A 23461-nucleotide genomic window follows, 5' to 3' on the forward strand; every position below is an offset into this window, starting at 1 on the left:
TTACAAAAGAAATCCATGGGATAATATAATGAAATAATCCCAATGACTAATAAAGGAGCATGAGGGGCATAACTAGTCTCACTATAAGAATCGAACTTGAAGTCTCTTAATGACGAGATGAAAGTAAGTGCAACTGAATTACACCATCTTTTTTCAAGTGTTCTTATCATTTTGTTTCTCTTTTGTCTAGAAGGACTCATGCGTCTCTTTGGTAGCGGTACGGTTTAACATATAGAGAATCGTATGTTCTAGCATAAGTCCACATATAAAACAACTTCTTCTGCCGAGGAAGGGAACAGTGATATATGGTATGGAATGAATAATTCCTGCAAAAATTCCAGTCCCCTTTGGATTCTTTTTACTACCAATTTGACGACATTCAGACTCCCCACCACACTTCTCTCTCTCTCTCTCTCTCTCTCTCTCTCTCTCTCTCTCTCTCTCTCTGAGTGTGAACGCAACAAATCCTCCCCAAAGAGATATCTTTGATTCCATACTGTATGCCAACGCGCTCATCCCCGGCCTAATTACACACCGAACCTTAGCATGTCGTAGAGACTACTATAGCGATCTCTCGAACATATATCGAAGAACCCGAGATTCGGCGTACAACAACGCCAATACAGATATGGAAGGAGATCACCATCACCATCCCCACCACCCCCACCATCACCACCACCATCGAAACTACGAGCTCCAGGTCTCCTTCTTCTCCACGAGTAACACCCAGAACGAAGACGACAGCACTGGCAACAACAATAACAATAACAACAATAACAGCAGCGGCGGCAATCCCCATACGATCACCGAGATCGGTTTCATCCCCTTCGAGGAGAGCCATGTCCTGGGGTTCCTCGCTCCGCCGCCGCCCCAATCCACATCTCACCTCGGTGGGAGCGGAGCCACACCTTCCAGCGTGGGGCTGAGCCACCAGGGAGGCAGCAGCAGCGGTGACGCTGCCATGACCAGATCTTCTAATTGGAACAGCGATCATCAGGTCGCCGTTCTTTTCGGGTTCGGGTTTCGTTTAAGAATTCTCAGATTAGGTTATATTTATTGTCCCTGCGTGTGCTGAGGATTATATCATTGATTATGTGTATTCGTGTTTCTTTTTTTGGGGTATAAAAGGTGGTGGGAACAGTGGATCCCAACTCCAAGGCCGCCCATAACGAGACTTGCAGTGGCAATGCTCCTCACGACCCCAACAGCTCTTCTTCTTGGTATAATCATTTCTCCTCTCTCTCTCTCTCTCTCTCTATATATATATATATATATATATGCAGGTATGTTCGTGTAATATATATATATATATATCTGTTTCTCTCCTCACTATGCAGAAGAGGATCCATAAGTAATATATATGGCCACTTTCTGTGGATAGTATTAGCACATGTAGTTAGAGAAGCTTATTAATGTGCTTAAAGATCGAGGTTTTCTCCGTGTCATTTCCCCCTTTTTTTCGTTCCGGTGTGCACCCAAAAAGAAAAAAAAAAATCAATCAGCGGCAGTGGAAACCCTTAAGTGCCGCTGCTGGTCCCATTCTATATGTGCTGATCTGAACGGTTTGTTAAATCATTTCTCATATGTACAAGGGCTTGGGTTTGATGTCTACTTGAATGTAAGGACGGTTCGAGTTTTACCGCATAGTAGTCTGTCTTACCACAAAAAAGAAACAACGAACCAGAGTTTTTGGTCGGTTCCAAACACATTTGCATATGTACACACACATGTATATATACATATATAGATATATATTTAGGGTTTCTTGAGAAACGGACATACATGATTTTCGAGTTTGATTCTTATGTAAGTACAAGTTTGTGTCTGCATATGCATTCAGCTGTTTGTTCCTCCTAATGGTCATGTCATATGTCCGACTTATCCTAACAAGGGGCATTGTTGGTATGGGGGCTTTGAATCAAATAAATACAGGTGGAGAAGCGCATCGACGACGGACAAAGGGAAGATGAAGGTGAGGAGAAAGCTGAGAGAGCCGAGGTTCTGCTTCCAGACGAGGAGCGACATTGACGTGCTCGATGACGGTTACAAATGGAGGAAATACGGCCAGAAAGTAGTCAAGAACAGTCTTCATCCCAGGTACCTATATTAATTAGTGATATCAACATATATATATATATGGCTGTACATCGTTCTATATCGGACTGCATAACATTTTCTTTTAGTGCATTCGGAACTTTGGCTTCGTATTCACGAAATTAGAAAAACAAAAGGCTCCATGTCTCAATACGTATACATGACTCAGTCCCGTCTCACTCAGTCACATCTCTTTCCGCACATCACACTATGTCCCAGAACAGCATATTTTGCGTATCTCCTTCTGTCCCTTCAAATGTCTTCTATATTTTCATTTAAAAAATGTTCTTTTATATAAAAGATCATTTTAAAATAAAAAATATAATTTAATATATATACAAATACTAATGGCTAGGTTATCTTCATCTCATGACCCCTTAATCTGCATTTGCAAATTCCCTCCCCCTTTTCCCTTTATGGCTGATTGTCTGAAATTGCACAAAAAATTTCACAAGCGAGAAAATTTGAGGAAATGAGCTTCGTTCAGTGGCATAAGTCATTGACTCAAAACCTCTTCATGCTCAAACCTGACTAGTGTTTAGAAATGTGTTTGAGAAAACCTTGCGGTTAAATTAGTTCAGTCTTTTAAGCTTGCAAAAAATCATAATAAGATGTTTGAAAGTACTTTATTTTAAATTATTGAGTACTTTACTGAAAAACCTAAGTAAAATTTTTGCACTTTGTTCACTCTCTCTCGATCCCCCCCTCAACCCACCATGCTACGTAACAGCGTGAACCCTAAGGTGAGAGACCGATAGGAGGAGTGAGTCGAATGAATCCTTTGGCTTTTTTATTATTTTGGACCTCAAAATCCTGCTATTAACCTTATTCTCAATGTATAAACATTTTTCTCAGAGTTCAGGTAATCTACTGAGTAATAATCTACTGGAAGTCTAGATAATTCATTTAATACGAGTAATTCACTCAAAATCTAGCTAATTAATATACATGAGATCTAAGTACAATTTACTAGATCCTGAGGAACTTTATTTTCAAAGCGTGGTATAATTATTTTGCAGATGATTGCACTCAAAAGATTCCAAGATATATATATATATATATATATATATATGTATGTATGTATGTATGTATAGAGATATATGCGTACTAAGCCACCAACTCTTATCTGAACACACCCACATGCGAATATTGGAAGTACGAGTCATCCAAGATTTTCAGAACATGATGAAAATGGCAATGTGGATAATATCATTGAAATCAGTTAATAACTGATTACAAACTTAAAAAGTAATGAGAAAGGGGCTCTCTTTGAATCACACGCTCGCTTGATATTGTCCCATGAAAATATGTTTCACAAATAGTTCATCATGGAGCTACAATTATTTTTTATACGGATGTACGGTTTTGCCCATGAATAAATACTTCTTGAACATTTTTAAAATTAGACAAATAGGCTTTGGACCTGTGGGATGACAATTATCGGTATAATATAATTTGAAATTCCACCCAGAGGGAGATCAACATTGCTGGTGCCTAGATCAACACTCGTGTTCGTAAGTTTTTAATATAGGACAGGAGAGGAGAGAAATTAGAGACACCGAAAATGAAACAGAAATTTTTTTATAAAAGATATCACATCACCTTCGAAATCATACATAATCATGTCAAATCTCAGATGAAATGAGAGGGAATAATTTTTGTTTGGTAGTATATATGTCCTCTTCAGAGGTAAGAAGTAGAAGAGAGAAACGCCAATTTCATCCGTACACTCATTAGTTTTGACTGTTTTAACATGGGGCATTAATACTATCGGAATGATATAGTGATTAATTAAACTTGACCTGTTGTTATTGGAAAGTGAAATAGGCAATAATTTAGAAGGACTCATTGGGAATAGACGAGGTCCGGTCACGGCTAAAGGGATCGGGCCTAAGTCAAGTTGAGGCTTTACGATACCTTCAACACAATTGTCCCCCAGAGGCATATGAGGCAGATCAAAAAATTCTGCCTCTGGAACATTTTGTTTTTTAGAGTAGAAGAGTAGGGTGTATATATATATATATATGCTAAATTTTGCCACCAAGATTTTTGTTGATTAGAATGTCCTTGAAAGATGTATTAATTATTGTCTTTTCTTTCTCTTTTGGTGGGGTGAGGGTATATGTATTATTGCTTTTAATCCAATAGAGGCAACAAAAGGACATATCATGGCTAAACAAGGCTAAATTCTATGCTTCTTAAAGATCATTTTTGTAGAGTAGTGTATGTCTTAGGAGGCGAATTATTACTTTTTTTTTTCCTTTTTTTCTCGACTAAATTATTAATACACAAATTTAATTGTCTATATGTGTTGTTGAGTCTTTTTAGTGGCCTATGGAGTGGATTGAAGTCTACAAAGGACTGAAAGAATTTCTTAATCTTTTACCCAAAAAGAAATTTCTAAATCTCAATACCTGGTGGAGAAAACGTTCCAAATGATGAGAGAAACTCCCTAGATATAGAAAAACCACGCCCAATTTTTTTTCTTTTCTATTCTTTTTTTTAATGAGTGATAATATAATTAAAGATTTAAATGTTCGCAGAATACACTAATCTAAGAGAGCTCAAAACTGAACCAAGAGAACAACTAAATAAATGGAGAAATACATGTCAAAATTGCAAAATCATAACCTATAAGAACATTTCCGAAGCTTGAGATGCAGGCTAGGGATAGACAGAAGCCTTTCCTTCAAGTTATTAGCAACAATCTACTGATGAGTTACTCGCGCAGTCGTATTTCTGCACAGCTCTAATTGAAAGGTCCTTTCATTTTGTTCTCTCCAAATATTGCACGGCCTGGGGCCGGACTCACATGTCCAGTGAACTTGCAAGGTGTTCTCGTAAACTGTGAGATTAGTCGGACGAAGTCCGGACACCCTCGTTATTAAAAAAAATTGAGAATAATATTACGGAGAGCCTTTCGGTTCGTTTTTCAAACATAGGTTTGTAAAAACAATCTTGATTATAGAAAAAAAAAATGATCTTATTGGACTTTTTAAATATGCCTAAGTTTGGATGGAACAGAATTTGAGGCAGCAGAGTGATGATGTCCAGTGCCAGTTCTAGCTGCATAGGCATATTACTGGTCCCATATGTGTACAGATCAGTTACTTCACAATATATATTATTTAATTTTTTTTCCGGTTACAGCTTCACATTAGATCTTATAATTTCATTACATTTCGAACATTGATACATATATGATATCGCCAGCTTGGTGAGTTTAAGGGGCTTATTGATTTCTGATGAATATTTATGCACTGTTAGCTAGAAAGCATTGCTTAATCGCACAATACTTATGTTTTTTCCCCCTAGTTTTCATCTCGTTTTAAAGTTTTTAGGTAAGGAAATAAGCACAATTGACCATGGATTGAACATTTGAAGAAATTAAATATAATAAGAGGGGAGAGTGGATATTTCAAAACATCGTAACTATAAACCTAAACCATGGGAGTTCTTATTCCTTTTTCTTTTTCTTTTTTTCCAATAACATGAATTTATCCATGGATGCATAATGTTCGGATTGCAAGAATGCATAGACAACAAAACATAATGTATGTTTTCGGGAAAACAAAGGAAAATATACATAATGTGTGTTTGGGATTGTTTTTTCATTCACCGCCTCGTATACAAAATATAGTTCATTTACCTCCGTAAGTGAAAATTATTCATTCAATCTCATCTTCGTTACAAGGTTTTGGGACTATAAGAACATACTAATACCTGTTCCCATGATTTGCTCTAATCTATACCTTGATTTCTTATGTCAACCTGAATCTCGGTCGTAGATCGATAGTGTATCATCGTATCCTTTTCTTGTGTATATATACACATATATGTCGGCATGAAAATTGTAATGGTTTTTAGTTTCTCTCCTAATTTTGGTTGTAGAAGCTATTATCGTTGCACGCACAACAACTGCCGGGTCAAGAAGAGGGTCGAGAGGTTATCTGAGGATTGTCGAATGGTGATAACTACCTATGAAGGCAGACACAATCACTCGCCGTGCGACGACTCCAACTCCTCGGAACACGAATGCTTCTCCTCTTTCTAGTAAGCTATCTTGATCAAGCAAAGAGCCTGAAAACTGTTCATGTTTCCCCGTAATTTATGTCCTAGCTAGCGTGTAATTAATAACAATGTTGTTTGGTCATATATATATATATATATATATAGATATATGTATATCGTAATGCAAACGGAACGACATAATGTACTTCCACATGTTTTTACCAGATCATCAATTAGTTGGAGGTTTACATATATATTTGAAGACGTTCAGGAGACTATATGTTTGGCCTGCTCGTAAATACTCAGTATTTCATGAAAACAACGTTACAAGATAGAAATTGCGCATTTGGAGTTTGATTTTGGTTAACGGTTTCCTTGAAGGTTTTCTTTGTTAATGTTGAAAAGTTTCCGGATGACATTTCTCATGATGCTCATTTGGTCGGTAATTAAAAGTTTCTGCCTTGTTCCATTGAGCTAAAGGTCAAAAGTAAGGCTGATAGAAATATTCCTGGCCCAGACCAAACGATGATCAAGTGTTCATCTGCTCCTATTCTATCCGGTTAGCATGACGAGTACAAGTGAACAATCCCTCATGCATGCGAAGGTTTCTTCTTTGGGGTGATCGGTGTTGTTGACTTGCTAATTTTATCGGTTACGAGTACTGTGTGTAGCTAAGCTATCCGTAAGGTTTGCTACAGCTATTCCTATATCGAACCAAAGAACCAAAGCTTGGTCCTGCTGAAAGATTCGCAGCTTGGAGATATTTTCCCGCACGTAGCCCAGTTTGTTTTGCTCCAATTATATGTTCTTCTCGGGACTGCTGCACGTTCATTTTGGTTAACGATGCCATACTACACCAATACATGGTATACTCGTTACACAAGGCTGCCTTCAGTTACAGAGAGAGCTCATTTTTATGACACGGTTAATATTGATAAGCCACTTCTTGAAGAGAGCTCATCAAATTTTATGTCCAAAATCGGGATCACTTGAGGCGCCATTAACTTCTTGAAAGTTCATCAATATTTCCAAAATCAGGTTTCACTGAGGCACCATCCTATCTTCGTTCTTTGTGAAAATTCTAATTCTCGATCGGTCTTCGAAGTAAACCTGTCTAAATTTTCTGCCTTCGCTCCCTATGTCATGAAATTTTGAAGAATTGTAAGCTTGGCTCTGGCCATCTGGAATAGGGAAAAACCCAGCATTGCTAAGCGGAAACAGAAAAACAATCCGGTCGACCAGCTATCGATTAAGGACCGAGATCAATTCGAAAATAAAAAGTTGATGGCCGTCAATGGAGTTTCACGGGTTTGGGTCTTCACAGAAAGCTGACTCGCCCTAGAATCCTAAAACCCTTCGAAGAAAATCATACCCTGCAGTAACAATCACCCTTGACCTCAAACCAAGAGAGAGAAATTTAGTAGGACGTCATCAATCCTTAGTCACTTTTGTCATGCCTAGGCTACAGACTCCATTTTTCTTTAAGTTCAAACTTTCATTCCGTTCGATTTAAAGTTCGAATATAGTACCGGATACAACTTAATTTTCGAGACTTCCCATGATAAACTAAAGTCAACCTGATATGAGTTTGATATCTAAAACAGCTGGTTGCTTTTCTCATGGTCCTCCTTCGATCAGTCACTTTATACACCCATTAGGATTGGTGGTCCTGTTAATTAAATCTCATCAATGTGACCATCTGCAATCTTCAGCATCGCTATCACCATCACCATATTCAAAATAATCTTCATCAACATCAAACCCATCCTCATCTTCAAATGAACGATCTATGTCTTCACCCGATGTGGTGCTGCTTGCACTCTCTTCCTCTTCCTTTTCTTCCCCTTCTTCCAGTTCACTATCTGTCTCTCCACTCTCAGTTTCCTCCTCATCAGATGTCTCATCAGGATAATCGTTTAGTGGATTGTTCTCAGCTGCAAATCATATACCAGGCAACCCAGCAAGGTAATAATAGGCACTTTAAAATGATTGTAAAGAGACAACAGTGAGAGAGAGGAGGAGTACGCTACCATTAGAATCATCAGTTTCATAGTCCGAATCAGGTCCATCATAGAAATCATCAGCATCATCAACTTGCACCCTAAAACAAAGCACGCATACACAATTATATGAGATTCTTACTATACATGGACGAGGATAAATAAGAAGTTTACACAGAACTTACAAGGGTAAAGCATTGAAAGCATCTTCCTGTATCATGTCCCCATCGTCTTGCATGACATAGTAATCGTACACATAATCATCTTTTGCTCCTGTTGTAAGCGCACATGCGCCCAGCCACGCGAATAAAGACATGAAGAATCCATTCGTTCAGTTGGCAAGGACTTAAATAAAGTATATTTAAGATAGAGAGATCGGAAGATGAAAGTTCTATAATGGCAACCTTGTCGGGAAGCATGCGCATGCAAATCTGATTCAATCTTGACAGCAGCATCAGGAATGAACTCCCTCAACAGGGGCAGGTAACTAGACAACATCCTCTGATCCTCCAAAGATACGGCTCTGCATTTATATTGTGAGGCAAACTTTTTAGGAAGCTCTTTTCTGAAGATGACAAATCAGAAATAAGTATCGAAGACTTACTCCTCTGGAACCTGTTCAGATTTTTCTTTCTCATCAATTCGTACCACATCATAAAAATGATACATTTCATGAAGGGCTTTGTCATCCTTCATCAACTTTTTTCCCCGTCTACTCCAAATTTGTTCAAATCGAGCATTTTTTGCCAAAACCTGTAAGTAAGGAAATAAGGTTAAGTAGGTCATAATGGGAGCAGTGAACAATATGAATCATCACCAACTTAAATCACCTCTTTTGATTCTCTTGCTTTAGACAACAATTTCTCTCGTATCTGCCGATTGAAGATGCAGAAGTGTAAGATATAAATCAATAACATGTAAAAGTAAGGGATGGCTCAAAGCACATGCATGAGAGAGTGACATAGAGCAGGGAAAAAGGTTGCTTACATTCTGCCCTCTAAATGTGCTTTTTCTTTCTTCATTCCTTGTTTTGGATTCTGACCCTTCAGAACATGTTGGCTGCCAAGAAAGTCAGCAATAGATTAATCACTCACCACTGTATTCTTTGTTTGTCCAGATAATAAGCAGAAGATCTCCAGATTATTACATTCCTTACATAAATATAACAGGGGCATGGGTACAGACCATGAACGATTGGAAGAGCTCAAATGTTGCCACAGAGCTGCCTCTTGTTTCAACATGTTTGACCAAGACCCTTTTAGTCCTTAGTTCCTCTTCTGCGAATACAAAATGATAGTGGAATTCAATCCAATTGCGTAAGAAGAAAAGAGATTATGCTTGAAGAATTACACGTGGAGATCCATGAGCTGTCAAATGATTCACTCGAATAACATTTGATTCTGCAATTCATGGACATGCACCAGAATCATTCAACGTCCGGTCCTGACACAGGCCTAACTTTTAAAACAGTAAAAGATGATCAATGGTCTGACAGGACACAGGATTCTGGTGCAGCAGCCCGAATAGATTTATGATATCAATCATTTTGATCACCTCCGAGGGATTTCAACTAAAAAAATTCAAAGAGAATGTCTTTGGTCGATTCACTCTTTATACATCAGTTCATAGATAATGAGCTAATTTACGATGAGAAACTGCAATTAAAAAAACACCTTTTCCAGATGAACCAGAGATGGACAGCTTCTCAAAATCCAACAGGGGGCGCTTGAGAGGCCTTTCGTTGATTTCAAGCCCTACCAGCGGTTCACAGAGGAGGACAGGGGTCACGAAAAAGGTTCCCACAACAATGCGTCACAGATACAAGAAAATAATGAAGTTGCGGGAACACTCACAAAAAGCATCCAACAGGGAGTGAGAGGCCTTCCGCTTCACCCGAACGATCAACGGCTTATCATCATCTTTGGGACCCGAAGAACCACTGTGGTCAGTTTCCATAGATTGTAACCAGCAACCAGCTAATGAAACTCCAGTAGAAGAATGAGCTCCCTCTAATCAAACCCTAAACAATGCCAGAAAATTTACCCACAACAAGAAAAGCGAATTAGCACGTCGCATAGCATCGCCTTCTGAAAGAACAACAACGCTGATTGCAAACGTTTCTGAACTGTACCCATTGTTCAGAAGACAATCAACAGTTGAAGAAAGACCAGACACAAGGAGAAAGGCTTTAAGCTACAAGCTAGGAGACAAAATTGATTCTTTCAATTCAAGGGTTTCCGATGCTTCGTTCAAGAAGAGCTACAGCTACTCAAGAGTGGAAAAGCCAAGTACCCAGCACCGCAAAAACAGTGCATAGAACCGAGGCATCCCTGATCATTATCACCATCTTCTTCTATTATGCTTAATATCACGCAGTCTCAATCAAACACGAAAGAGGAAGCTGAGAAAACAGAGCATGGAGTGCAGAAGTGAAATTGAAGGAAGGATGAACCTTGGAAAACCAGTCACTTGAGTCGGAGGCTTCACGGAAGTCGCGGGCGCCGGGTGCAGTAACCGGAGGGAAAGCACGAACGCCGGATATGGCGGAGAAGCTTTCGGGTTTTCCTTCTGAAGACGGAGACGACAGACATTCAGCCCCTTCGCCAATGGACTTCGTTCTCCACTTCTCTTTTTTTTCTTTTTTTCTCCACCCGGTATCCGGCTAATTCGACCGACTAATCTAGTCAAATCGAAACGATTGTTAAATAGTAAAAACTGTCCCAATATAAATTTTTTTCATTCACAAAACTCTTAATTCATTCTTCATTTCTTTTATGAGACATCTTTTTTTTTAAATATCAATTAAAAGTGGATCGAATCGATTGAATTAGACTTGTCAACAACGTATAAAACTTTGAGTACCCACGAAGAAAACAAAAAAGTTATTTGTGTTCTTTTTAGGGATGATCTTGGGACGGATTTGGAACATCTAACTCTTTCCCGCTCCTTCCCATCTCCAAACTCGTTAAGTAATTGGAAAACTTAAATCCTTCGCATGAAGTTAACGGGCCTCCACCAATAACCTATTTTCTATTCATTAACCTGTTAAAAGAAGCTAAAATAAGTACAATAACATCGGTATTCCAGTACACGATATCTAAACATAGCACCACCAAATTACAATATAATTATACAACCAGCATATACTTCACGAATTTCACTCGAATAACATGAAGAAACAGAGCTCCACGACTTGAAGAAGTAAAACTCCTAGTCCTAATAACAAATATATCCAACAGCTGCAGCAAATCACAAAAAGAGATCAAATAAGAGGCGGCAGAGGAAGAAAAATATGAGAAGAGAAGGGGCAGTAAATTGTGAAATCAACCCTAATTGAATTAATAGGATATTTTGTAAATTTAATGAAATTTAAACCCTTCTCAAACCCTACAAGATTTTGACAAAAAATTCCCAAAACCTTATAAAACCCTTTAACGCCCTGATAGGGTTTGAGATGGATCAAAATCCATTTAAAAAACTCATAATCATCCCTATTTCTGTTCTTTTTTTTGCTGAATAGCCCTATTCTTTTCCCTTATAGCTAAAATTGAAAATTTTCATAAATTTAAGCACGACCTTTCCAATTTGATTCGGTTGTGGTCAGTTGTATGTTTTCTGTTAAATTTTCTATTTTCTATTTGTTTTATATTGTATCTATTCATGCTTCATTTGTGAGTGCAGTGGCGGTTGCATAAGTGTTTTTTTGTTGATTTTAAGCGAAAACAGTGTTTGGTGAACTATTTCAATACCATAGTTTGGTTAATTTTAGCGGTGAAAAATGTGATTTTCTCCAACAAATTAACAATTGCTTATAAAGATTGCTATTGCTTATTCTCTATTTTAAGTATTAATTTTAATTTCAACAGTTTCATATTATTACCTCCCAAAAACCTTTGCTTATGTTGGCATCAATACTTATTTTTCAACAATTATATTTAAGCACTTTTGATTCAGCAACATCACACCCAAACCAAGCCTAAACTAGCCATATTGTGCGGATGTCTATTATACTTCCAGTGTTTCACGAACTATTTCAAAACCATAGTTTAGTTAATTGCGGTGGAAAATGTGATTTTCTCCAACAAGTTAACAAGTACTTATAAAAATTGTTTTTGCTTATTCTCTATTTTAAGTATTAATTTTAATTTCGGCAGTTTCATATTGTTACCTCTCAAACACGTTTGCTTATTTTGGAATCAATACTTATTTTTTAGCAATTATATTTCAGCACTTTTGACTCAGCAACATCATACCCAAACCAAGCCTAAACTAGCCATGTTATGCAGATGTCTATTATATTTGTGGTAAATATTTTTTAATTATTCTCTTATTTCAATCTTGCAAAGGTTTTTAGGTGTTCCTATTTCTTATGTGAAATGTTACTCTTACTTTTGTTTGACAAAGAAAATGGGTTTTTTTTGGGGAGCTAGGGGCCGAAGTCAAAGAAATACAATTAAAGTAATGCAAAAACGAGGAATGGAAACCCCCTACAATATCTCCTAACATAAAGTGACCTAACCCATTAGGAATAACATCAAAAATATGAAGACCCAAAGGCAAAGAAAGAGCTCGCCTAGTTAGCCAAGTTTGCACAATATGTTATCCTCCCTATAAGAGTGGCGAATATCCACCTCCCATCACGATCAAGGAGCTCCTTAATGGTCAACAAGATCCTGCGAAACGAAGGAAGTAACATGATAATCCTGAAATTAGCTCCTTAACAACCTAGGAATCCACCTCGATCTAGAATTGTATGTTGAAAGCCAAGCCCCTAGTCTAGCTCTAAACATGAAGCAACACCCCAAAGTTCAACCACAACAGAAGATGCAATACCAATTGTTAGGGTCTTGGTTTTTGGACCTGATCACGTGCAAGCCACGAGCCTCAAACTTCCACGATCGACCTACAAAAAAGGGGGAGAACGGGAGGGAATCCCGATTTTCCTCTCTGATACTTAAATGAGAGTGTGCTCAGAAAGAATAAAGAATTGAAATTAGGGTTTTAGGCATACCTAGAGGTATTTATAGAGGATTGCTCGTGATATCTATTCGAATATTGTAATTCGCTTGAGATATTTAATACGTAGATACTCTTGCCAAATTTATCATTAGAGATAAGATAATATCTCATGGAGACATTAATAGAATATTCTAAAGACATATCAAGGATATTAATAGATGTATAAGAGATATAGATAGAGAAATATCTTTAATAGGATTTATTTACTGATTCGGGGCATCAAGGTGGGCTCAGGATGTTAAACTGAGTTCGGCATATCGTTTCAATTTTCTGGTCCCTAACATAGCCCCCCATTTCGGTGAGTTCAAGAGTTTTGCGGGGGTGGATCAAAGGCACATACTCGTTGTTATCGCGTTACAAGCGATGCCCTTGTTATGAGAGTCTTCAGCCATTGCAGTAGGAGCGATGGCCCCGTTGTAAGAGGTCTTCACATCATTTGCTAATCCTTGCAAAAGAAAACTCTGCCTTTATCAGGCGTTGTCGCTTCCGTCGAGGAAGACTCCGTTCTTGATTATCGAACATTGTTTTTTAGCCCTTGTTCATTGGGCATCCCTTCGCTTTAAGGAATGAAGGTAGGTATCACTTAAGCGATGGCTCCTTTATTGAGGAGTCTTAGAAGTTACTAGCCCTTATATGTCGAGAATCCCTTCGCTTTAAGGAGCGAAGGTGGGCATCACTTCAGGCAATGGCTCTTTAATGAGGAGTCTTACTTTATCATTGAAAGAGTATGCGTTCCATAATGACTACAATCATGTTGTCTATTAGGATAAGCACAAGAATATGATGTATGGAAGAATACTCTGAATACTATACATTATTCATAAAAGAGTTTCTCACTAAAGTTCATCAGTGAAATCCTAAATAGAAAAAAAAAGTGCTTAAACTGAAAAGCATGAACGAATGACAAATCAAATAGCCTATCTAACAAATCATTCCTTCCACCATGTCACCTCATTTGGCGCCATTTTCCTAGTTCTATTTTTGGTTATTACCTTGAACGAACACCTTCAAGTGACCAGCTTGTATGAGTCTTTCAATGTCATATTTGAGAGCTCTACGGATGGCATAATAGGGCTAACCTAATTATCAAATAAAAAGAAGCACTCCCTTCAAATTAATAATTGCTTTTTTTTAGACCTTGCTTTTGAAATTGGACAACTCTTTCTATACTTAACCATCCGATTCAACTTGAAAATAATACTAATATAAATCTACCCATAGGTCCCCCCATCATATATATATATATATATATATATATATATACACACTAGATTGTTATTCTACATAAATAACACCATCTTTAAATATGCATTACAAAATATCTTAAAATTTTATTTTATAATATATTATAAAACAAAAATCAATATCCTCATTAATATTATATTCATTAGTATAATATAGCATATGAACCATAAGTATGATAAGCCATGACTATAATTCAATTATTTGTTTATAGGAAAATAATTTCATAAGAAAGATGTTGGCGAGTTTACGAACTAGTTAATAACACATAGCACATGGATGCTGAAAATATGTTGCTCACCATAATATTTATTAGGGATCGTGGAACTTATGTATTGTAGAGTCAATCTATTAATAAGGCCATGTAAGCACATGCCTTTGATTAAAATTCATCAAACGGGGCATTTGCTCGATCAAAATTATTAGGCAAAAGTTTCTTACAAATTGTCGGGCTTCTCAAGTTCGTTAGATGGATGGATCCGACGGCCGAAAAGGATTTGGTAGAGAGATGTTATTCGTTCAAATCCTCTTATTCGAATTACTAATAAAACATCGAACCATTTGGTGAAACTTGTCAAAAAATTTGATTTATAATATTACTAAATTTTATCTTCAATTATTATTATTATTATTATTAATAAATTTATCCCCAATAATTATTTCATTTGGTGAAAGTTGTGAAAAAATTTGATTGACAATAACAATAATATTATTATTTTTTATCTTTAGTTATTATTGTGATTTAATAATAACAACATTTAATAACAATAATAATAATAATAATAATAATAATAAATTTAAGGAAAAATTGCACCATATATCTCAATCTTTACATGTTGTCTTAGTTTTATCCCAACGTCGATTTTTTTTTAGGTATCTTAATGTTAATGATTTGATTTCAAATTTATTCCGCCGTAAAAGTTACATCCATTTCTTACGGAAATGCAGACGTGACACGTTAATTGCTTGATGGAGCTGACGTAGAGAGAGTGTGAGTCCTGATATAAGGGAAAAATTACACTACGCATCCCAACATTATTGTTGTTTCTCAGTTTTATCCTAAACTTGTGATGCTTTCTTTATTTTATCCCAACATTTTGATAGTTTCTTAGTTTTATCCCAATCTTTTATTGTTTTCTTAATATTATCCTAACAGGTTAGGATAAACTCGAAAAATTATGAAAAAATTGGGATAAAATTGAGAAAAAATAAAATAAAAAAAAGTTGAGATAAAATTGAAAAAAAATTAAAAGGTTAGGATACATTGCTATTTTTCATTTGTTTTGGGACCCACACACTCTCCACATCAGCGCTGTCAAGCAATTAACGCGCCACGTCAATATTTCCATAAAAAAATGGATGGAATGTTTACAGCGGGATAAATTTGAGACCAAACCATTAACGTTAGGATACTTAAAAAAAATCGACGTTGGGATAAAACTAAGATAATATATAAATGTTTGGATACACGACGTTATTTTTCCTAAATTTAAAATGAATAATATGCTAGTTTCACAGGTCTACATAAGGGTAGAAGAAGGAGAAATTCAAAATTTCATACTCCTGAAACTATATCCCATGACCTACTAGAAGAATATGAGTAGATAAAAGTGTTAAAATCGTCGACTGAGCGCCCAAGCGTGACACCTCTATAAGTATCCACACCGATTACGTTAACGGGTCTTCGAGATTGGGGTTGCTAGCGGCCAAGTTCGAAGGAAAACACCGGTGCAACACCTAAAATTATTAGACTCGTGGACCTATTGGAGTTGAACAATTCAATCGAATTTTCCAACTTATACACATATATGTATATATATGCATACACACATGTACATGCAGATCAATATATCGGGCTCATCTCATGAGCTTCTCAAGGGAAAAGAAACCAAGCTTCCATGATCGGTGTGGGATTAGGAAAAACATGGTTTCCATAAGCCATGTGTATGTCTAAATGTACACGTATGAATGGCCCATGTGTATCCCATAAATGACTAGCAATGCGTCAAGGTAAATGCCATCCCTTGATTTGCCCATGTGTTACCACAAAAGGCCATGCATGTATTGAATAGGTGGTTCCATTTCGAGCCCCGATATGTCTCTCTTTCGTGTATAAATCTAGTCCAATTAATCTAATAAATCGAGTCTCATTAATCAGCAAATTTAATCTCATTAAATATCTGATTAATTGGTCGCACCTTAAATCATCTAATCTCTGTTAGAAAATTTTATTGTTTTAAAATATTCCGTCGATTTAGTCGCCGTGTGTGACTTTGTAGATTTCCGATTACGTTTACAGTAATATCGAAACCTCTATTTCAATACTATAAACAACGAGTAGCATCTAGCAGTGCATCACTACTATTCAAGTAATCGGAAAGTCAATTGTTCGACGAACTTGTGACTTATGTTACTGTGCAATACAATCTCTTTGTCATCTATATCTCTATTGAGCCCAAGACATGGTCAATGTTATCCTTTTATGGTTCAATCTCTATTTCTTGGTTTACTAAGTAAGTCTATCAAAACAATGAGCTCGATATCCCTATATCGACTCATTTGGGTATGTATACATTTTTAGACTCTATCCACCAAGCAGTCGTGTGATACCACTCCTGTTATGTAAGAGGGACAAATCCTATTTTTGTCACTCACATTCATCTCCATGCTCCGTGATATAACCAATAACTGTCTTTATAACCAACCTATTATGGTGGCGTTTGACATCATTAAAATATACGACATTACATGTAGAAATTCATAGCGCAAGCCAAAGGATCACTGCACCATAGTCACTATGAAATCTGTTAATGACAATCACGTAACAACCCATGTAGGAGTCTTATGGCAGGTCAGTTCAGTATACATTACTCATAATGTATACATATGGTGTGACTCGATGTCTTAACATCCATGACTTATGAGACTTAGTCATCAATCAACACTTACATTAGACTAGCCGCATTATTGTCTTCTTAATTAACGATAATACCCCAACCATGGACGTTTAGGAATAGTGTTCAGTGATCGTAGAATCTCACAATCAAGTCCACTTGATGCCTATTAAACCTACTATTCCAAGAACGTGATTATGTAAAATTAATATTTAGCGCAATCCGTAATAACAGAAATGCCTCGTATTATAATGAAATACATGTCATAGTATAGAACTAATGACAGATTGTCTCTATGGCATACACAAATTCCCGCCATAATATTCTCTTTGGTGATGGGTTCAGTGATCAAGGATGTACAAAAGTTGTTGTGACATCTTCCTGATGCAAAGCACGAATTAGTTAGAAGGGAAGCCGATACTTGTACTATATTGGTCACTATATCACTATATTGTCGAGAGGGAGATGGAGCAATGCTGATTAGGTTTATAGACTCCATCTTCTTTTCTGAGTTGGTTGTTAAGTGACTATAATGTAGTGGTTGATTTTGAGTTTCATTCTTTCATAAATGCCTTTTAGAGCATCTCTAAATGGTTATATTTAAATAATGATTTCGAAAAAGAAACCATACTAATAGAAACCTTCCAGCCCCTACACCAACCCCCTTGCGGACGTGTCCGGTGCTCTCTCATCTTCCTCGGTGAGTAGATCCTAACGCTTCCATCAATAAATATAAATACCCTTCACTAGAGTTTTTTATGGCTTTTGTCCCGATCGACCTAGTCTGACTTCTCCTTCTTTTCTCTAGTGGTCTATAGATCTCTGGCAGTTTTCTCCTCCCATAATCTTCGGTGCACGGCTTGAACCTTGCTCCCACTTTTCCGACGAAAACCTATGACAAACTGACCTCCTCAAGAACGATTCTTAGGTCCGCACATAAGCACTAGTTTGAGTAGACAAAGCTGTTATTCTTCAAATTTTTGAAGAGCCGGGGTTGATCCTCTTGGGTCTATTTGAATCTTTAAAGATCCAAAGCTGGTAGGCTAAGTACAAAGCGAAATCTTTATTTTTATGTTTGAATAGCCTTATTTTGGTATATTAGTGTTGTTTTGGTTGGACTTGCCTTGTTTTGTCTGGTGGAGGCCTATACCGATTGAGCTCTGGGCTTCTAAACGGTTGAGATTCGCCATCATCCATCTTAACCTATCGTTGTATGAGGCTAGTAGGTCAAGATCGGATCCGAATCTTCACTTTGTGATGTTTTTCTTTAATGAAAGTCTTATTTTGGAAGATTCTTGGGATTGATTTTGCTATGCCCGCCTAGATAGGTTACTATTTGGGCTTATGTTATCCAAAATGCTCGAGAATGGTCGAGATTAGCCAACATCAGCCTTACCCTGACAAGGTCCAATAGCTCACTGCTCATTCAGAGGATGATGTGCATTAACTTGAGGTTCCCATTGTAAGCCCGTTAGTGTTGGGATATGCTCAAGGCCCTATTGCGGAAATGCTTCGAAGATTTGGAGCAGATTCCTGAGGTCAAAGAATGATTTTGAGGATCCCTCCCACCTTCACTAGGGATCCTTATGGCTAGTATGAGGTTTTGATCAAGGTTTTAGAAGACTTTACTACTTGAGGTGAATTATTTGGTGATGTTCTATAGAGTGATGCTTTGAAGCCCATTAGTGATGTTCGCTTTGTATTTTTCATCTATTGTTCTTGTCCTTTAATTTTTTTGAGCATTTTTTCTAAAATGTTTTTTAGTGATGAATGAAATCCTACTACTACCGAGAATAAAAAATGCGAATAAAGATCTGTAGATAAATTTCTATGCTCTAATTAAGTAATAAAATCTCTATAATATTATCATATTGATAATCTGGTGCAATATAATATAATGAGGTTAGGGATTCTTTTATTTTTTATATTTTATATAATATAATATAACGAGTTTAGATATTTATATGTAATTATGCGGAAGATGGGAGCACTTCGTAATTAATTGAAAATTTACTAATGTGAAACGGAACGAAATCGGACCTTATCTGCTTTCATCAAGCGCGAACTCGAAGGGGGGAGCAAGGACACTTTCTTAGAACCAGAGGACAGGGCCGACAACGAGGTGGAGGCAGACCAGACCCCGACAGAACCCTAGACAGGGCCGGCGACGATGCTTCTCCAACCCACTCTCCACCACCACCGCATCCCTTCTCTCTCCTCCACCGTCTGCTACTCTAACCCTCTCCCTCGCTCTCTCAAGCTCCCCCACTTCGTACTCCTCCAAGGGCCCACCAGGAGGGCCGTCGCGTGCTCTATTTCCCAGGTTCACGGCTATGGCGCTATGGACTACGAGCGGAGGCCCATGGTCAAGTGGAACGCCCTGTACAGGAGGATATCCCTGATGGAGAATCCCGAGCTCGGCTCCGCCTCCGTCCTTAACCAGTGCGAGGACGAGGGCAAGAAGCTCACCAAGTGGGAGCTCTGCAGGGTCGTCAAAGAACTCCGCAAGTTCAAGCGCTACAGACAGGCCCTTGAGGTAAATAAAAATAAAATAAAATTTCAAGAACTCCCTTCGGGTTCCTTCCCTTTTTCCATCTGATTGTTTGTCGGCTATGGAAAACGGGGATTTTTATGGTTGTATGTATATCCTCGTCTGCACTGCAGTTAGTTTGGTCGTTGAATGTTTGACTGCTTCCATGGGGGGATATCTGATTGCGGTTTCTGGGATTCTTCATAACACGCAATGGGCCTTTCTATTGATTGTGGGTCATAAGAATTTCCTAAGTCGGGTTTTCTTTACGTTTCCATTTTCTAGGTGAGCAAGCGGTTGCGGCAGGTCTGTGGGTTTCTTAGTTTGTGCTCCTTTTGATGATTTTAGGATTGTCTTTGAATCTTGGGCTGCATCTCATTTTTTGTTCTGTAGGACGTGTTAATCGATTGATTCTCTCGCTGCAGTCCTTTTCCTGTTTGGTGTTTCGGTTGTGATGCCATGACCTTATTGGCTGCCGAGTAAGATGAAACAAAATTAGTTTCTATAAATTACTTTAGTATTTACCGCTGATGTTGCAAAGAAGTACAAAGCTTAAACCTAGAGACAAGTGACCTAGTTGTAGTCAGTTCTGCGCTAGAATAATCCCCGAGGCTACAGTAGAAATTGCAAGCTTGGATGCAATAAGTACTGCTTGTAAATGGAGATTAGTTAGCTGACCTACTCAACAGTATAGAGAAAACGTTACTTCAGCTTTGACCATAGAGATCTGTCTGTCGTCAGGGAAAAGTATGACAAAGGTTAGGTATTTAAGCTTGAGTTATTTCTCCTTCAGTAACTCCTTTCAGATATTGCCAATGACCAGACTATTCTTTGAAAAGAAATTTTCTATTAACACTCTGGTTGTACAAACTTTCTGTAAAGAGTGCGAGTTACTTTTGTTCTGGACAATTCATTTATGCTGGCAGGTGGCAGGGGTATGCGTGTGTTAGTTGGTCTGAATGTCATTACAAATTTATGATATCTAATACATTTTGCTTGAGCACAGTCAATTTAATCTGAAATCTTGAATAGTTAGTTTGTATATAAAACTGATGGTGAACGATTCACATCTTACTAATAAATCATGGTACTCAGTCCATGGTAATCATTCTAAAGTGACCGGAATTTTTACCCTACAAAATCTGCTCCTACATTCGAGGAATTGTACCCGATGTTCATGACTGCATTGTGATTCTTTCAATGTTCCTTTTGTTTAATCGTACTTTTTTAAGGCTGTCCTTTTCCTGTTGACATTTTAATACACCAGAATTCAATTATTTAGAATAGAAATAAGTAAGGCTTTTGCATATGGTATAATTATCATGTTCCTCTTGTACTGGTGCTGAACTAATGAGGAAGCATGGGATAAGAAACGTTTTGAGCAGAACTTGAACGAACATGCATAATGAAGATTACTGTGTTTAAACAGTCCTTCAATAATGAGTAATGTGTGTGGATGATAAGAATCTCGTAGGGTGCAAGATGGTCTCTATTGTGAAAATGAGTCTGATTGGATGTACAAAGAGGGAGGAGATATTAACTTTGGAGTGATGTAAAATATGGAGCACTTGAGTTCATAAATGAAGATTAAGTTAGTAACTTGGTGGGCAACTTTGACAAAGGAAACCAATCAAGGAAACCTGAATGAGTAGGTGTAAATTTCAAGTTGTGAACCATGAAACTTAATATTTTGCCTTCTGTTCTTCTGGAAAACTTGTGATCTAATCGTGGAATCCTTGACAATCTGTAGGTGTATGAGTGGATGAACAACAGAGGGGAGAGGTTCCGATTATCCGGCAGTGACGCTGCTATTCAGTTAGATCTAATAGCCAAAGTCCGTGGGGTGTCCAGTGCAGAAGATTTCTTCATGAAGCTACCTGATTCTCTGAAGGACAGGAGGATTTTTGGGGCACTCCTGAATGCCTATGTGCGTGCCAAGATGAGAGAAAAGGCTGAATCTCTCATTGACACAATGAGAAAGAAAGACTATGCGATTCATGCGCTTCCTTTTAATGTGATGATGACCCTCTACATGAACCTCAAGGAGTACGAGAAAGTCGACGCAATGGTCTCGGAGATGATGGAGAAGAACCTCCAACTTGATATCTACTCATATAACATTTGGTTATCATCCCGTGGGTCCCAGGGATCAGCAGAGGGGATGGAGCAGGTGTTCGAGCAGATGAAACAGGACAAGAGTATAAATCCTAATTGGACGACATTTAGCACGATGGCGACTATGTACATAAAGATGGGGATGATGGAGAAGGCAGAGGATTGCTTGAGGAAGGTGGAGAGCCGAATCACAGGTCGGGACCGAATACCTTATCACTACCTCATAAGCTTGTACGGAAGCGTGGGCAACCTGGACGAGATATATCGGGTCTGGCATTTGTACAAGTCGATTTTCCCAAGCATCCCGAATCTTGGGTACCACGCGGTGATATCATCATTAGTTCGAATAGGTGATATCGAGGGGGCAGAGAAGATTTACAACGAGTGGCTCTCAGTGAGGGCAACATATGATCCTAGAATAGGGAACCTCCTCATGAGTTGGTATGTGAAGGAAGGGAATTTGGAGAAGGCCGAAGCGATTCTCAATTACATGATTGAGGTGGGTGGAAAGCCAGGCCCAAGCACATGGGAGATTCTTGCAGAGGGGCACATTGCGGAGAGGAGAGTACCTGAGGCCTTGTCTTGCATGAAGGAGGCATTCTCAATTGACGGATCAAGGAGCTGGAGGCCTAAGCCAGTGAATGTGACTGCCTTGATTGATCTCTGTGAGGAAGGAGGTGACAATGAGTCGAAGGAAACTTTCGTGAGATTGCTGGAAGAGTCGGGATTCCTCAATGATAAGTCTTACTCATCACTCGTGGGTTTATCAAATGGGGCTGTGGGCAGCGATGAAGTAGTAAATGACAGCGACGAGGATGAAGGCAGCCAATCGGAGATGTTTATCAATCAATTCCAGGGCAGCACTGGACTCTGATGAGCACAATTGAGTTATCAATATTTGTTTTCTTTTAAATGCTGGAAGGCAGAATCGGGCTCCTGCGTTGGTCTCCTACAAATAGTTACAGCAGTTAAACTTGAGATGTGCTTGATGAAGTCATAGCTTAAATTCCGGGGGCTTCGTCGACGGCGGTGATATTGTGAAGTGTGGAGTTTTGCAGGGGCGATATAAAGTGGAGGGTTAAGATTATTGCTCTATTCGTTGCAGTATAAGGCTTGTTCTCGAAGATCTGTCATCTGTTATTTTCAGATTCTATTCGAGCTCTGTAATTCAGCTAGGTTTTTAGAACCTTTAGTAGCTCCTCCCCGATCATGGAGCATGTACGATGAGGAATTTTGAATTCTATTTTCATGAGTATAGAATAGCAATGGCACGAAGGAAGTTCTGACTTTGCTAATCCAAACTTTTGGAGATGAATGGAAATGCCAGTCCAATGTGGAGCAAATTTAACATTTATTTGATGTATTATGGAAGCTCGATGGATTTACTATGCCGGGCGTCCAATCTGAGGAGCAAGTTTTGCATGGATGTGATATATTATGCCAGTCCTCGCGCCTCACATGCAAGCAGTGCAACGCACCCTTCCTCTTCTCCCTAGAGGTGTGCAGCTCCTCCTGCCAAAGCGATGCAACATAGACCCGGTCGAAGCATGTATGTG

At 38.2% G+C, this 23461-nt stretch overlaps 3 protein-coding genes across 4 annotated transcripts; 2 read left to right on the plus strand and 1 right to left on the minus strand.

Moving 5' to 3' along the window:
• Window positions 1-345: 345 nt before the first annotated feature.
• On the plus strand, window positions 346-6326 carry LOC116208912 (probable WRKY transcription factor 12). Of its 2 annotated transcripts, none has more exons than XM_031542485.1 (4): window positions 346-997; window positions 1129-1220; window positions 1933-2097; window positions 5962-6326. In XM_031542485.1, exons 1-4 carry the CDS (start codon window positions 629-631, stop codon window positions 6146-6148), a joined length of 813 nt encoding a protein of 270 aa, XP_031398345.1. In that variant the 5' UTR covers window positions 346-628; the 3' UTR covers window positions 6149-6326. The 2 variants fall into 2 exon arrangements, with proteins under 2 accessions (XP_031398345.1, XP_031398346.1); XM_031542486.1 differs by having other exon boundaries at window positions 358-997; window positions 5986-6326.
• Window positions 6327-7579: 1253 nt separating this feature from the next.
• On the minus strand, window positions 7580-10763 carry LOC116208911 (RNA-directed DNA methylation 4). Its single transcript, XM_031542484.1, has 11 exons — window positions 10558-10763; window positions 9959-10125; window positions 9779-9859; window positions 9291-9382; window positions 9093-9164; window positions 8936-8977; window positions 8710-8858; window positions 8510-8628; window positions 8291-8378; window positions 8136-8206; window positions 7580-8039 (listed from the first exon to the last, which is right to left on the minus strand). Exons 2-11 carry the CDS (start codon window positions 10059-10061, stop codon window positions 7792-7794), a joined length of 1065 nt encoding a protein of 354 aa, XP_031398344.1. The 5' UTR covers window positions 10062-10125; window positions 10558-10763; the 3' UTR covers window positions 7580-7791.
• An 8521-nt stretch (window positions 10764-19284) lies between these two features.
• LOC116208131 (pentatricopeptide repeat-containing protein At1g02150) lies at window positions 19285-23257 on the plus strand. The gene is made up of 2 exons (XM_031541386.1): window positions 19285-19796; window positions 21541-23257. Exons 1-2 carry the CDS (start codon window positions 19431-19433, stop codon window positions 22777-22779), a joined length of 1605 nt encoding a protein of 534 aa, XP_031397246.1. The 5' UTR covers window positions 19285-19430; the 3' UTR covers window positions 22780-23257.
• The last annotated feature ends 204 nt before the right edge of the window (window positions 23258-23461 follow it).

This window comes from Punica granatum, chromosome 5 (genome assembly GCF_007655135.1).
Source record: "Punica granatum isolate Tunisia-2019 chromosome 5, ASM765513v2, whole genome shotgun sequence".
NCBI classification, from domain to species: Eukaryota; Viridiplantae; Streptophyta; class Magnoliopsida; order Myrtales; family Lythraceae; genus Punica; species Punica granatum.